The 14,099-nt window shown below is 44.4% G+C and overlaps 1 protein-coding gene across 16 annotated transcripts in view; it reads right to left on the bottom strand.

Moving 5' to 3' along the window:
* Positions 1-14,099, bottom strand: part of Dysf (dysferlin) — a 195,436-nt gene that overhangs the window by 155,314 nt on the left and 26,023 nt on the right. For all 16 annotated transcript variants that reach the window (XM_090336723.1, XM_090336718.1, XM_090336720.1 and 13 more), the window contains exons 2-3: positions 13,713-13,768; positions 12,546-12,637 (exon numbers count right to left, since the gene is read on the bottom strand). In XM_090336723.1, the coding sequence (XP_090192849.1) occupies positions 12,546-12,637; positions 13,713-13,768 (148 nt within the window). The remainder of the gene's footprint in view (positions 1-12,545; positions 12,638-13,712; positions 13,769-14,099) is intronic.

Consider the following 14,099-nt stretch of genomic DNA (forward strand, 5'->3'; position numbering starts at 1 on the left):
AGGCTAGCACTCTACCACTTTGGGTCACAATGCCATTTCTGGGTTTTGAGAGGTTAATTGGAGTTGAAAGTCTCATGTGGACTTTTCTGCCTGGCTGGCTTCAACCCTCGATTATCAGATCTCCGCTTTCTGAGTAACTAGGATTTTAGGTATGACCATCAGTGCCTGCTTACATTTCTTCAAAGAAAGAATTCAAGCTGTGTTCACTCCAGGGTCCTAAGGCCCCTTGTGTCGCTGGAGTTATATTTTCTAAAATGTGGACTACTTCGTGTTTTATTCCCTTGAAACTTGGAGTTGGTTTTGTACCACAGCTTATTAAGCAGAGGCTCCTGGGCTGTCATCTTAAGGGCAGAATGGAGGAGGCACCTGTCACTAGTATGGTGACTTGAATCACCCAAGCAACATCAAAAAGACCAGACTCTAGGTATAGAGGACCATGGAATCCATGAAACTTCAGAGACCAAGGTTTTCTTTTCCCTTGTAGGGAAATGGGCAGTAGAACAGAGTGGCTCATTCAGCCATCCCCAAGACTGCAGATTCCCTGGGTAATCACCACAGCACTTGGGAAGCAGATCACATGAAGAGAGGCCAGGCAGGGCGAATGAGCAGAAAGGGACGGGTAACAGTCTGGTGGTACCAAAAGCTGTATAACAGCTGGAATTCTACCTTGGAAGCTCAGGTCAGAAAACCAGACTTCCTCTGCTAGCTTTACCTGCAGCCGCCCAGCCCTGCTGATCCAGACACAGAGAATTTCCAGAATTCCCACAAGTAGGATCGGAAACAATGGGAGGAAATGCAGAAGGAACTGCTGGCCACAACCCTGCCAGCCCAGGCATTTTTGGGCTGCCCTAGACACAGTGGAGAGGGTTGACTGCTATTTTATTTATTTACTTATTTAGTTATTTTTATGCTCCTAGGAGCTTGAATTCAGGGCCTCATACTTGCTAGGCTTCCAGCCCTTCTTTTCTGGCCATGAAATATACTTTCTGAAGCCACTCACTTTTAGTGGCCAGATGGCTTCGCAAACCCTACTCCTCTAGGAGGAAGGGCTGGAGGCTGTCTATCCCAAAGCCTTAGGAGCTGGCTGTGGGGACCAAATTTAAAAAGCCAAGGAGGTGCAGAGCCTCCCATTCCTGGTAATACAAGTGCATGGCTCATGGAGGAGGGGCTGGGATATAGAGGAGGGGCTCCCTGGAAGGTTGGAAGAGTCTGAGACAACCACACAGAATACCTTGAGGCAGTTTCTCCTTCACACATCCATGGCACAAGGGATAGGGGAGTGTAAACTCCTCTGTGATACATTCAGGAATCTCAGTTTTGGAAAGCCTAGACCCTGACCTGCCCAACTGGAGATGGGTGCAGGCTCCTTTTGTGTCTCAAGATGCTGCACACTCTAACCAGTGGCCTGCAAAAGTCCTAGGGGACTGATAGGAGTCAAATGAGGCAAGGAGGGGCCTGGGGTCCTGCATCCCAAGGCCACTTAGATTATTCAACTTATGCTCCTCTAAGTTTGCTTATGCCATCTGGACCATCCCTTCCTATAAAAAACACAATAAAGGCTCTTGCCTAGGTCTCTCCTCTGCTTCCAGACTGACTCTGGCATGTCCCATATACCCTCTGTCCTGTGGCATTACCCTCCTTGAGAAAAGTGCTCACCAGTAAGTGGTCTTCTCCTGACCTGTCTGCCTTTCATATCCAAATAATAATAAAGTGTACATCTTAAAACACAGCCTGCTAAGTTTTTGTTGAGAAGATTAAGAGTAACTCAACATTTTTTAAAGCTCATTGAAATTTGACTTCTATAACTATGACCCCTCTGTATATCATCTTTATAATAATTTTAAGAATTAAATATATATAAATGGTTCATGATTTCAAACACACACACAAAACACAAATAAAAAATTAAAAATAATAAAAAGCTTATTAAAGGCTGAAGGCATAGCTCAAGTATTAGGTCACTTGCTCCAACTAGCACAGGCTCTGGGTTTAATCGCCCAGTATGAGGATCAGAGATCTGGGGATTGAACCAAGGCCTGAGCAATGTCTTTGTGCTTCTGTGTTCACAGCTAGTGGTCTACCAGTTGAGCCACAGCTCCACTTCTAGCTTTTTTGGTGGGTAATTGGAAAATAAGAGTCATATAGACATTTTTGCCTATGCTAGCTTTGAACCACAATCCTCAGATCTCAGCCTCCTGAATAACTATGACTATAAGCAAAGGCTACCAACATCTGGCTTGAAGGTACTTTTTAGATGAGTTAAACAATCATATGAAGAGGAGTTTGGAGGCTCAGTAGTCAAGAGTATGCAGAGCTAGCACTTGGAGTTTTTACAAGACTAGTTTAAAGGCTAGGAGATAAGGAAAGGTAGAAGAGAAGGAGCTGGTGTGCGGCATAGGTCTGAAGAAGTCGGTGACACAGAGGAAATCCTGGGCAGGACACCTAAGAGCTTTCTTTCTACTAAAGGTAGCTTCTATGCCTGTACAAGGTGGCAGAATCTCCCTCGTGCCACCCATTTATAGCTGGGTCCTTTTCATGCCAGTATCATATGTGAGCAAACAAGTGAGGGAGTGTTTATAAGCTAAGTCTAGCTTCCACATATGAGGAAAAACAGGCATACTTAGTCTCTCTAGGCTTGATTTAACTTCACTCAACATGTCTTTTCAGTTCTTTACAAATGGTACAATATCATTCTTTCTATTGGATGAGTAAAATTCCATTGGGTATCTATACTATATTTTTCTGATGCATTGTCAATTGAGGGGTATCTGGGCCAATTCTGTACCTTGGCTATTGTGAATAGTGCTGCAGTGGATATAGCTGTGCTGATGTCTTTACTGTATCCTGATTTGTAATCTTTTGGGTAAATGCCCAGGAGTGGAATTGCTGTATCATAGGGTAGTTCTTTCATTTTTGTTTTTTGGGGTTTTTTTTTTGACAGTCCTAGGGCTTGAACTCAGGGCCTGGGCACTGTCCCTGAGCTTCTTTTGGTCAAGACTAGCACTCTACCACATGAGCCACTTCTGACTTTTTCTGTTTGTGTGGTACTGAGGAATCAAACCCAGGACTACATGCATGCCAGGCAAGCACTCTACTACTAAGCCACACTCCCAGTCTCATAGGGTACTTCTATGCTTAATTTTTTTTGAGGAACCTCCACACTGCTTTCCAGAGTGGCTGAACAACTTTGCATTCCTAACAGATTGGATGGTATGCAAGTGTATACAAATGTATTAACTGAAATATGACAGATTCAAGGGAGAACTCAAATAGTATAATTCCTTAGAAAGGTCAAGTCGAAGTTCAGCAAAATAGAACACCAAGGAATGAGAACTTTAAAGGAGTGTGGTCAAGGGGAAGAGGGTAGACAAATGAAGAAGGGAAAAGTAGGAAGGATAGAGTCAAGCATATAAAATTAAGAAGAGTAAGACAAGAGGTGGGTAAGGAAGGAGTGAGTGAGAATGTTGAAAGGGGTAGCAAAATACATTGTATTCATAAACTACTTTGTTACATGATACAATTCCCTTGTACAACTACTTAAATATATATTATATAATATATATACATATAAAAGAATGAGAGGTGTAGCAGCCAGGCAGGCCTTCATGGAGGAGCTGTGTTTGAAGCAGGAAGAGCAGAGAAATTGGTACAGTTTAGAGCAGCCAACCCTAGGGAATCACACACACAAACATAATGTTCTTAAAGGATACCTCTGGACCTACAACGACATCCTGCAAATACTCAGTTCTCAACTATCTGCCAGGGCAAAATGCTTCATTCGTCATTCAGTGACTCAGAAGAAGAGTCCTCAAGTCATTAGGCTGGAGACCTAGCTCTACTACTTGATGGTCAATTTATTGTTGGCCATAAATGAGCACCTACCATGTATGGCCCCTGTCACAGGTGTGAGGACCCCTCCTCCATACTGTTGTAGCCTCAAGGAACTAGCACACACTGCAGAAAGTTTTGATAAGATTTCAGATCATGCACAGTCTCATGTGTTCTGGAGCATAGACAGGCATTGGTCAATGCTGACTCCATTCTCCCACCTCCTTCCCCCCTTTTATTTCTCTGCACATTCTCACCCTACCCAATTATTCAGGAAGTCATGTGTTATCATGTATTCAATGCTGTCATGTGTAAAACCTTAGATTTCTTTTAAGTCATTTCTAACAGTAGAATAGAAAGAAGATCCTCTAAAGATAAGGGAGAAAGACTGGCCCAGCAGAAGGAAAAACTTCGCAACAGTCCAGCAGTGTCTGTCATCAATGCAGGGCAGGACACATGTAACTTGATGGCTTATCTGAGCTTTCGGAATCCAGAAAATAGGCCCTGAGCCAGGGATGAGCTCAAAGAAAGCATGGCTGGCTAGAACCCAGTGCAGCCACGGAGTCAGATGTGAATGTGTGACATGGTAGGGTGGTGGAGGTACACCAATCCCACTATGACATAGGAGTCTAGACGGACTGGAAGGGTTCCCGAGGCCCAGCTGGGTACGTAGGGAAAGAGTCATCATAATAGAGAGACTGACCAGGCAAGACTCACCTGAGAGTGCCAAGTCTTAATTTGTCTTGTACGGGAACCATGGACAATGAATCTATGCAGGAAAACTCAGACCTGAAACTAGGTGAGAGTAAGAAAGACCATGTGCTCCCAGATTTGAAGATGAACAGAGCCTTCTAGTCAGAAAGCAGTAACTCAATCTAACCAAGAATCTAATCAGACAAACCCAAATGCAAAATAGCCAATTTTAAAAGGAGTTTGATATTATCTATTCATTATATACAGCTTGTCATAAAAGCCAAACATGAGAGAAATGTTTCAAATGAAATAAGACGATGGAAGTATGACAAATATGACTGTATTCAGGACAAGCTCCCTAGGCTGCCTTCTGCTCTGAGAGGAAAAAAGGGGAATTGTTATGAAAATAGTATTTGGGACTGTTAACATCCATGTTAAATTTGCTGTTGTTAATAACTGCACTATGCTTATATAGAAGAATAATTCTATTCACATCTGTAATCCTAGCTATTCAGAAGGCTGAGCTCATGGATTGTGGTTCAAAGACAGGCCTGGCAGGAAAATCTATGATGTTCTTATTTCCAATTAACCACCAAAAAAACTGGAAGTAGAGGTGTGGCTCAAGTAGCATGGTACCAGCCTTGAGTGAAAAAACTCAGAAACCATGCTGAGGCCCTGAGTTCAAGCCACACACACACACACACACACACACACACACACACACACACACACACACAGCAAAATATTACCATGATGGCTATCTGAATTAGAGAATATGGATAGTTTCTATTTTTTCAACTTTTCTGCAAGTTTGATTTTTTTAATACCCTGTAAGGTCAGTCACCATGTATCAGTTTTTCATCATTTTTTTTTGAAATTAAGGAAAGGACATGTCACTTTAAAGTACAAGTCAACTCCTCCCTGTCTTGGCTGCATCTTTCTCTCACTAATCAGGCTGGACTGGATAGTCAGGGCCTCTGTTATGGAAAGCCTCACACGTACTCCAGGGAGGAACTGGTCTGCCAGAGAGGAAATACCCACAAGCTGAGCCCCTTTAGGCCTCAGTTGTGCGTACATGGCAATGAAGGACAGGAAATGAGGGACAGCAGGACATGCCACAGCCCAAGTCCACCTGGCCTCAGTCAGCCTTCCTTCCAGTATGTCATTCCCTGGGGGCCACCCAAGGGTAATTTTAAATAGTTTTCTACTTCTGTCTTGAGAAAAACAAAAGAAATATTATTCTAACATCCAGGGATGTCCTGGATCGAATCCAGGGCAAAATACAGTTATAAAAATCCTTGAGAAATAAGGACATAGCCAGTGCTTTTGAGCCTGCTAAGAACAATGGCACAGCAAACTGTAAATAGTCCCTGCCTGACATAGCCTTCCAAGGACTCCAGAAAGGAGAGTCAGTGAGTAAGGCTCAACTTACATCTTATTCTTCCTAACTTAGCAGAAGCACAGCACTGTCTTTCGAAACATCTATGCACATGTGTGCACGCACGCACGTGCGCACGCACACACACACTCACACGCGCATGCGCACACACACACACACACGGATGACTGGATAAATGTTAGTTCTTATATGAGGACAAAGTATGACAGAGTCACTGACAAGCAGAGGAAAAAAAATACCCTCCATATACAAAACAGACCAGCATTCATATGCCTAAGAAAGCTCTCAAATATATGAGATTACTATGAATTAATAAGATAAAGACAAAGCAACTCAAAACATAAGGAGGGGAAATTCATGGAAGAAATACAACGGGACCATAAGCACACACAGAGATGCTCAAATTCTCAAGGAAGTCAAAGTACACAAACTAGAAACATCTTTTTTTTCCCCATCACACTGGCAAAAATAGATTGAGAGGCAACTTTTGGTGGACACTAAGTAGGACATTTTTTTTGCTAGTCCTAGGCTTGAACTATCCTTGGGCTTTTTCAAGACTAGAACTCTACCACTTGAGCCACAGCACCAATTCTGGCTTTTCCTATGTACATAGCACTGAGGAATCAAACCCCAGTCTTCATGCATGTTAGACAAGCACTCTACCACTAGGCCAAACTCCTAGCCCCCAAGTAGGACATTTTTGAAAAGCAATTTGGTCATATCTATAAAACTTTTAGATGCTTATGCTTTTTGATTCAGTAATGCTACTTCTAAGGATCTGCCCTAAAGAAAAAAATATTATGACAACATAATGTTTGAATAATATTGTTACTAGGTAATCATTTGTGAGCAAGACATTGCTAATCTATCCCTAAGGGGATAGATTGGGGTGGCCTAATTGAAATGCCACCTGTCCATGTAAAAATGACAATGGCATAAATATTAAGTGACACAAAGAAAGTACAGGCCAGTATGCACAGCATAATTCCATTGTGTGTGTGTGTGTGTGTGTGTGTGTGTGTGTGTGTGTGTGTACAGATGTGGAGATAAGCTTAGTAAAAAACCTCAGATGCGCTTAGTAAACTTGGGACAGGTGTGCTATATTGCTAACAATGGACACCTCTGGAAAAAAAAAAGAAGCTCCATTCTATGGAGCTTACAAGAGAAATAAAGAATTAAACTCGGAGGGAGGGAGAGACAGTACTGGCAGGAGGGAACTAAGCTGACAGGGAAGATGAAGAATGTCTAATACTGTGAAATAGATCATTGGCAACTATGAAACTAGAGTAATGAAACCCGTTGAAATTCTGGGAAGGAAGAAAGGGGGGCAGAGAGGGTGACAGAGGGGGTGAGATAGATAGGAATCCACTGTAAATGTGTGGAAATGTAACATTATTGCTAGTGTAAGCTAATGTCATTAAGGAATAGAGCTTATTTATAATTTTTATTTTGGTGTAAATTTTTTTAACTTCTACCAGGAAAGAATACATATGTACACCCTTGGCTCACTGCCATGTGGCCCCATGAGCTCGCAGATAATGTACACATGCATGTGTGAATGAGTTTTGTATGTGCATCTATTTGGATCTTGCTCCTACCTACTATCCCCCTAACTTGAACAACTTCAATGTTCCACATTCTGAGTAGGCCTTTAACACATAATATCTCATTAAAAGCTCCCATCAACCATGTCACATAGGTACTACCATACCATTGTCCTAATGAGGAAACAGAACTACTGAGGAGTCTAGGCCACACACAAGTGCTGGGTCGGGACTCCCTGACTCTCGTTCTCAGAGTACCACCAGGCTCTGAACAACTCAAGGTCTAGACTACCAAATGGACAGGCCCATCCCCTAGGCACTTCTGCCATCTCCTGTGCATTCCTACCCTAGCAGATAGGACTGAGAGGTGAGGTTAGTTCCTTCCTATAAACCCCCACACTGCCTCAATACACATCTGGAGCTTCACAGGAGGCACCAAGTTACTCTGAGCACTCTAGGGGCGTCTACAGCAAGTCCAGTGGGTCATGTCTGGGAGGAAGATGGCTCTCCTAGCCTATAGCACTTGCCTTTTAGCACTTCCCCTTCCTGTCCAAGCAAAGCTGGCTGCGAAGAAGTAGCCTCCAGCCCCAACTCCTAAGGAAGAACCTTAAGCCATGGATTGCACCTATACACTAGTATAATTAAGTCTCCTTCCAAACCACAGCTGGCTGACACGGAAGACTGCTGGGTTAACAGAACTTGAGGCAGCTGAGGGCTGTGAAGGGGTAAAGGGAGTGATACACCACACAGAAGTGCGATCTACAGGGCACTCCTTTGCAGGAGGACCCTTAACCATGCTGTTTTGTGGATTGCTTAGTGATCTGTAACAAGGGAAGAAACAGAGGCTCGGGGAAATTAGGCCACACAACGGTTGCATCTAGACCCAAGTTCTCAAAGTCTGCACTCTGCAGGACTAGGGGTTCTCCATCCTGGAAGCAGAATGGCCTCCACGGGGCAGCTTCCAAAAACTGCTGTTGCCTGCAGCCCACCACAGGATTTCCCACTTCTAGTGTGGAGATTTGGCATTTTTATCTTTCAAGTTCCTGGGTCATGGAAAGAAGAACTCAGGATTGGAATATCGAATAAAGATCTAGTTTCACAGGCCAGTACCATAACCACTAGCTATAATAGAGCTACTGAAGACATTAGACCAAGATGCATTGTACTCATAAACCGACATGCTGAATCAAAACTCCTCTGTACAGCCACTTTAAGATATTTTTAAATAATAAAATAAATAAAATGAAGAGACAAAAATACTGTCAGTGACTCATGTTTGAAATCCCAGCAGTCTGAGCCTGAGGCAGGATGAGGAGGGGATGGGAAGAAAGGAAAGGAGAAAAAAAAGAGGAAGGGAAGGGAAAGGAGAGGGGAGGGTATGGGGAAGGGAAGAGAGGAGAGAGGAGAGGAAGAAAGAAGTCAAGAGAGGAAGGAGGAGAGAGAGAAAGGAAACTAGAAGAGAAGAGGGGAAGAGAGGAGGGGGAGAAAGAGGGAAGGATGGGGAGGGAAGGGAGATTTGTGGACAGAGATGCAGAGAAAGAGATGATGGAGAATGAGGAAGGCCTTGGGGGAAATTCTAGCTACAGAGGAAAGGAAGCAGAAGATGAGGGTCTGGAAGAGCTAGGAGGTGAGAAAAGAAGCAACAGAGAAGCTCTCAGGTTGTGAACTACCTGCTTTGAAAAAGGCCCAGAGAACACAGTGCTAAGTTCACAGAAGACAGCCCAGGAATCTATGACATGAAGCAGAAAGCCCCAGAGTTCTCAGTGAAACCACAGAGAAGAGAGTTGGATGCCACAGATGCCTTCACTTCCTGATTGGACAGGGTGACTAGAGGGCAGTGAGTAAAATGTTGGCTGAATTTAATTCAGTGAACTTCCTTTTCTTTCACAATTGAAATGCTACATGGTTGCTCTTTGGGCTTTCTAGTTTTAAAGTTTTACAGTCTTAGAATGTGTTCTCAATGTACTATGTGAAATTATTTCTTTTCTCTTTTTCCCCTTATGGTTATTCTCATGTGGCTTACTGTATCTGACTTTGTTATCTGGTATGTTGTATTTATATTTATTTGTTTATTTGAAATAGGGAATGAAAGGGGGAAAAGATGATTGGGAGGGAAAGGGGGACAAAAAACATGAGAAGAGGTATCAAGGTTCGAGAAATGATGAATGTAACTATAACCCCTCTATACATTATCCCAACAATAAAATACAATTTTTTTAAAAAAAAAAAGAATTTTCAGGGCTTCTAGGCTCTGATTCCACCACACACACACTTTGCAATTTGGTCATGAAGACTTTACATGAAGACTCTACCTTTGGGGACTGTGCCCCTCCAGTATTCCCCAGGCAGCAGCCATAAAGAAAGTGATAGCCAGGGCCAGTGGTTCACATCTGCAATGCTAGTTACTCAGGGGGCTGAGATCTGAGGACCTCAATTCAAAGTCAGCCCAGGCAGGAAAGATTCTTACCTCCAATTAACCACCAAAAAAAACCACTTCCAGTTGAGCTGGTGGAGCACTAGCCATGACTGAAAGTGCTAAGGAACAGCAGCTAAGCCCTGCTCTCAATCCCTAGTACTGGCACAAAAAAAAAAAAAAGAAAGAAAGCAAGTAAGAAAGGAGAAACTGCAATTGAGGCCTCAGATCCGATTGGCTCCAATCATTTCTTCAAGGGCAGTATTGTTTTCTTCAGGTATTTATGAATATGCATTTAATTTTTAACTTGATTTAGCTACAAATTAATTTTTAAATGCTAGACGTGCAAAATTCAGATAACTTCAGAAAGAAACAAAAATTATATCTAAATAATTACATAAGAGAAAAGTTTCTGGCAAATTATTAAGGTTAGCATTTTAGCTATTCTGCAAATAAATGTTTGAGGAACTCATTTCCAGAAAATTGGCTTACAGTGAACTGGTCAGGTGGGAACTAGTTCTCAGATAGCTGGCTTCCCCTAGTAGCCAAGGGTATCTATTGGGGGGCAGCAGGAGGACTCCAAGATTCCATGTTCCAGCCCCTCTGTGGATGTATGACCTTCTGGGCCAGGTCTAATGTCTCCTTACCAGTCCAGCCTGAACCTTGAATTGACCAAAACATATTCTACCTCCTGCTGTCATGCTGCTTCTTGGCCTCAGAAACCCCCATCATGCCTGGAAAATGCTAGACTATGATAATGAAGATGAAACATGCATTTCCTCCATGCAGCCTGCAAGAACTAAAATGCCACCTTTGCCTCACTGATGTCTCCCAACTCCAGCATCATTAGAGAAACTGAATTCTCCAGAGGCCTCTGCAACCAACCATGGGGGCAGGAGGTTTACAAATGTGTCCCAAAGACCCTCTCCCAATCACAACTCCACCACCAGCCTTGGAGGAAAGTTCCCTAAGATCTCAGAGCCTCTGGTTCCCCATCTTTAATGATGATAATTATAATAATGGCATTTAACTGCAAGAAAGAGATCTCATTTATAAGGTTCAGCACAGGTCCAGCACTCAGGCAAAATTTTAGTATAAGTCAGCTGGATGGATTCACTATTGCTACCTTCAGCCTGGCACTCGTGAACAGCTCCCAATCCAGCCCCACTTTTCCCTTTTCACAAGGCTCTGACAGGACTGCACATAAGACTTGAGCCCAGTGCCCTACATACCTGCACACTAGAATACTCACCTTTTCTCACCTCACCAAAGCCTGCCGCTGCCTTCCAGTCAGGATGAGGCCTCCTCCAGGAAGCCTTCAGAGTCTGCTTATTGTCCAGAGTTACTCCCTCCCCCACCTGGCAAGCTCGCCTCTCAGGCTTCTTAAAGGTCACTTCTGCAAAGCTTTTTTGGGAAGGTAGCTTAGTCTGATTTGATCCTGCCCTGACCCCAGTGTGGTGGGGGTGGCTGATGTCTAGAGCTGGATAAGCGACATCCAAGAGACCCTGAGCAGTGGCCTGGTCCCTCATCACACCCTGCTGCCCATTCTTGAGGGTACAGTAAACATTCCTTCACCCTCCCCAGAGATACTCACTCCACTGTGAAATCATGGCCAGCAGAACTACAGAGACAGCGATGATGGATTTTAATCCCCACCTTGTAAGATTTCAAACGTTCCAGGTTGTTCTGCTGCCTGAGACCCTCCTTTTGAGCCTTCCTCCTTCTAATCCCTCCATCTGCCCCAGTATCACACAGCCAGTCCCTCAGGCCTCATAGACCACACCAGCTGACCCAGTTCCCAAACAAAGGCTCCCCTGTGAGTAAGCCGGCAGAGCAATCCCAGGCCTGACCCTTGGGGTCAGACTCCAGTAAACAGCCTCAGGTGCATGAGCCCACCTCTGCTGCCACCTAACACAGCTATATTCCCACGTGCCTATCAAGGGCCAATCTGACAGTCAAGGCTGATCACCATATCTACCGGCTCATCAATCTCAAGCTAGGTTGTGGTGTCCCTCCCCTCAGCATCCTCACCAGCAATAAGTACAAGGTTCATGAGCCCAATGGCAAGAGAAGACATCTCACCTGGCTGGAGAAAGCTGGCTTTGCCTGATGCCTCCCTGCTATGCTCATGAACTTATGGAATAGAAATCCTGCCACCGAGAGACCCAGTCCATGCAACCCCACATTACTCTTTTGACCTCTACACCATGAATCTCACCTGGAGACCTAAGTCTTCCTCTTAGCACTGTTGGATAGCTAGCTTCCTGCTAGCTGCTGGTTAACCTGCCTGGGGCCAGGAGTGTACACGCTGCTCTGCTGCCCTCACCAGCCAGATAGGGCTGGAAGGAAGCCCCGCCCCACTGTGTAAGCCTCTGAGCTGGATCAGGAGACAGGGAGCCTTCTCCTCCTCTCTGGGGCACACAAGGCAGGTACAAATCATGGACACCTGATCCTGGCCTGCCTTTCCTCTCCAGCAGTTTGGATAGCTGTCAGCTATAGCCATGGCTGAGTAACTGAAGCTGCAGCCAGATTTCTCTCCAGCATTTATCACTGAAGCAGTCCCAGAAGAGGCAATCCCTAGTAACTAAGTGAATAATTGAAACACCAGTCTTCTGGGGTCCAGATCTATACCTTCAAGCCACAACAAATCTCTTCTGAGCCGCCTTACCTGTTCCTTCCCATTGTCTCATGATCCTTGACCACCACATGAAGCTCAGAGCTCTGGTCCAGGGGAATGCCCTTGAGATCCCACTCAAAGCCCTAGAAGAAAAAGAGAAAATGCATTAGAACCCCTGGAGAAATGACAATCCCTAGTTTTCCCTCATGCCCCAACACTAAACAAGCATCTGTGAATATGTCTAGTAGGTGGGAAGATAATGGATGGACGGATACTCAGGTTACAGAGTTTCAGAGGTGACTGTGAGAGCTGATGGCAATAGAAAAGAGAACGTTACTCTCCCAAGGCTACTTCTCCTAATCCAATTTCAATTCATCCCTAGGAAAGTAATTAAGGAGAATTATGCTAGAAAAATGCCAGGTGAGCCAGGCATGAGTAGCTCATGCCTATAATCCGAGCTACTCAGGAGGCTGAGATCTAAAGATCGAAGTTCATAGCTAGCCTGGGCAAGAAAGTCTGTGAGATGCTGATCTCCAATTAACCACCAAAAAGCCAGAAGTGGAAGTGTGTCTTAAGTGGCAAAGAGCTAGCCTTGAATGAAAAAAGTAAGTGAAAGCATGAGGCCCTGAGTTTAAGCCCCAATACTGGCATACATGCACATGGAAAAAAAAAAAGAGCAAAGTGACCCCGTAGAATTCTCAAGGACCAAGACCACTGTGCTTGTCCAAAAGATAAGTCCCTGATAGGCCCAGCCAGAAGTTTTGAAACCCTCCTCAGACAAACGTCACCATGTGCATCTTGCCCTGTCACTACAAATCACATATATCTAGACAGCCAGACAAGAGGCCATAGACCAGTGGCAGCCACTGGATGGCCTGGTTAATGGGGGGAGCCTGTGAACAGGTGTTAGCTTTGGACAAGGGCAATGCCTGTGTGAAAAGGCAGGCAAAGGAGACATTAGATAATTGCTACCTGACTGGCCAGAGCTAGGGGAAGTGAGGAGAAGAGACAAGTTTTGATGTCCATGCCAGAGCTACCATTGGAGAACATCTCCATTTACCTACCCTGCACCCAAGGTCCTAGGGGTCAGAAGGACTAGGGCGACACTCTGGATCACCAGCTCTCCCCCTCCTCGAGGACAGAACAAGAAAGCCACTCCCCCATCAGTCCCCTAACTTGTCTTTCAGAGGCAAAGAGAGAGTGAAACAATTCACATACCTCATTCCACACAGGGTTCACACTATTCTTGATGACTTTGGTTCTCTTCTTTACCCCTGCAGAAGATACAAAATGGAAAATGGAGTAGCATATCCCATCCTGAGCCATAATCCACCCGGTTAGATTCAGCTCTTGAGAACTATGCTTTGACTGAGTGGCCAAAGGAAACCTTACCATACCAACATCCCCTGTGATTCCCACCAAGGAATATCCAATCACACAACTTCTCTCTGTGTGTCAATTCTGGGACCATCAAACAGAAGCCTGATCACAAGGGTTTTGGTTTTTGTTTTCAAAAACTGTCCAAGCTGGCCAGGCATGGTGGCTTATACCTGCAATCCCAGTTTCTTGAGATCAAGAGGAGCACAACTCAAGGCCACTCCAGGC

Source organism: Megascapheus bottae, chromosome 7 (assembly GCF_031878675.1).
Source record: "Megascapheus bottae isolate mThoBot1 chromosome 7, mThoBot2.hap1, whole genome shotgun sequence".
Lineage (NCBI taxonomy): Eukaryota > Metazoa > Chordata > Mammalia > Rodentia > Geomyidae > Megascapheus > Megascapheus bottae.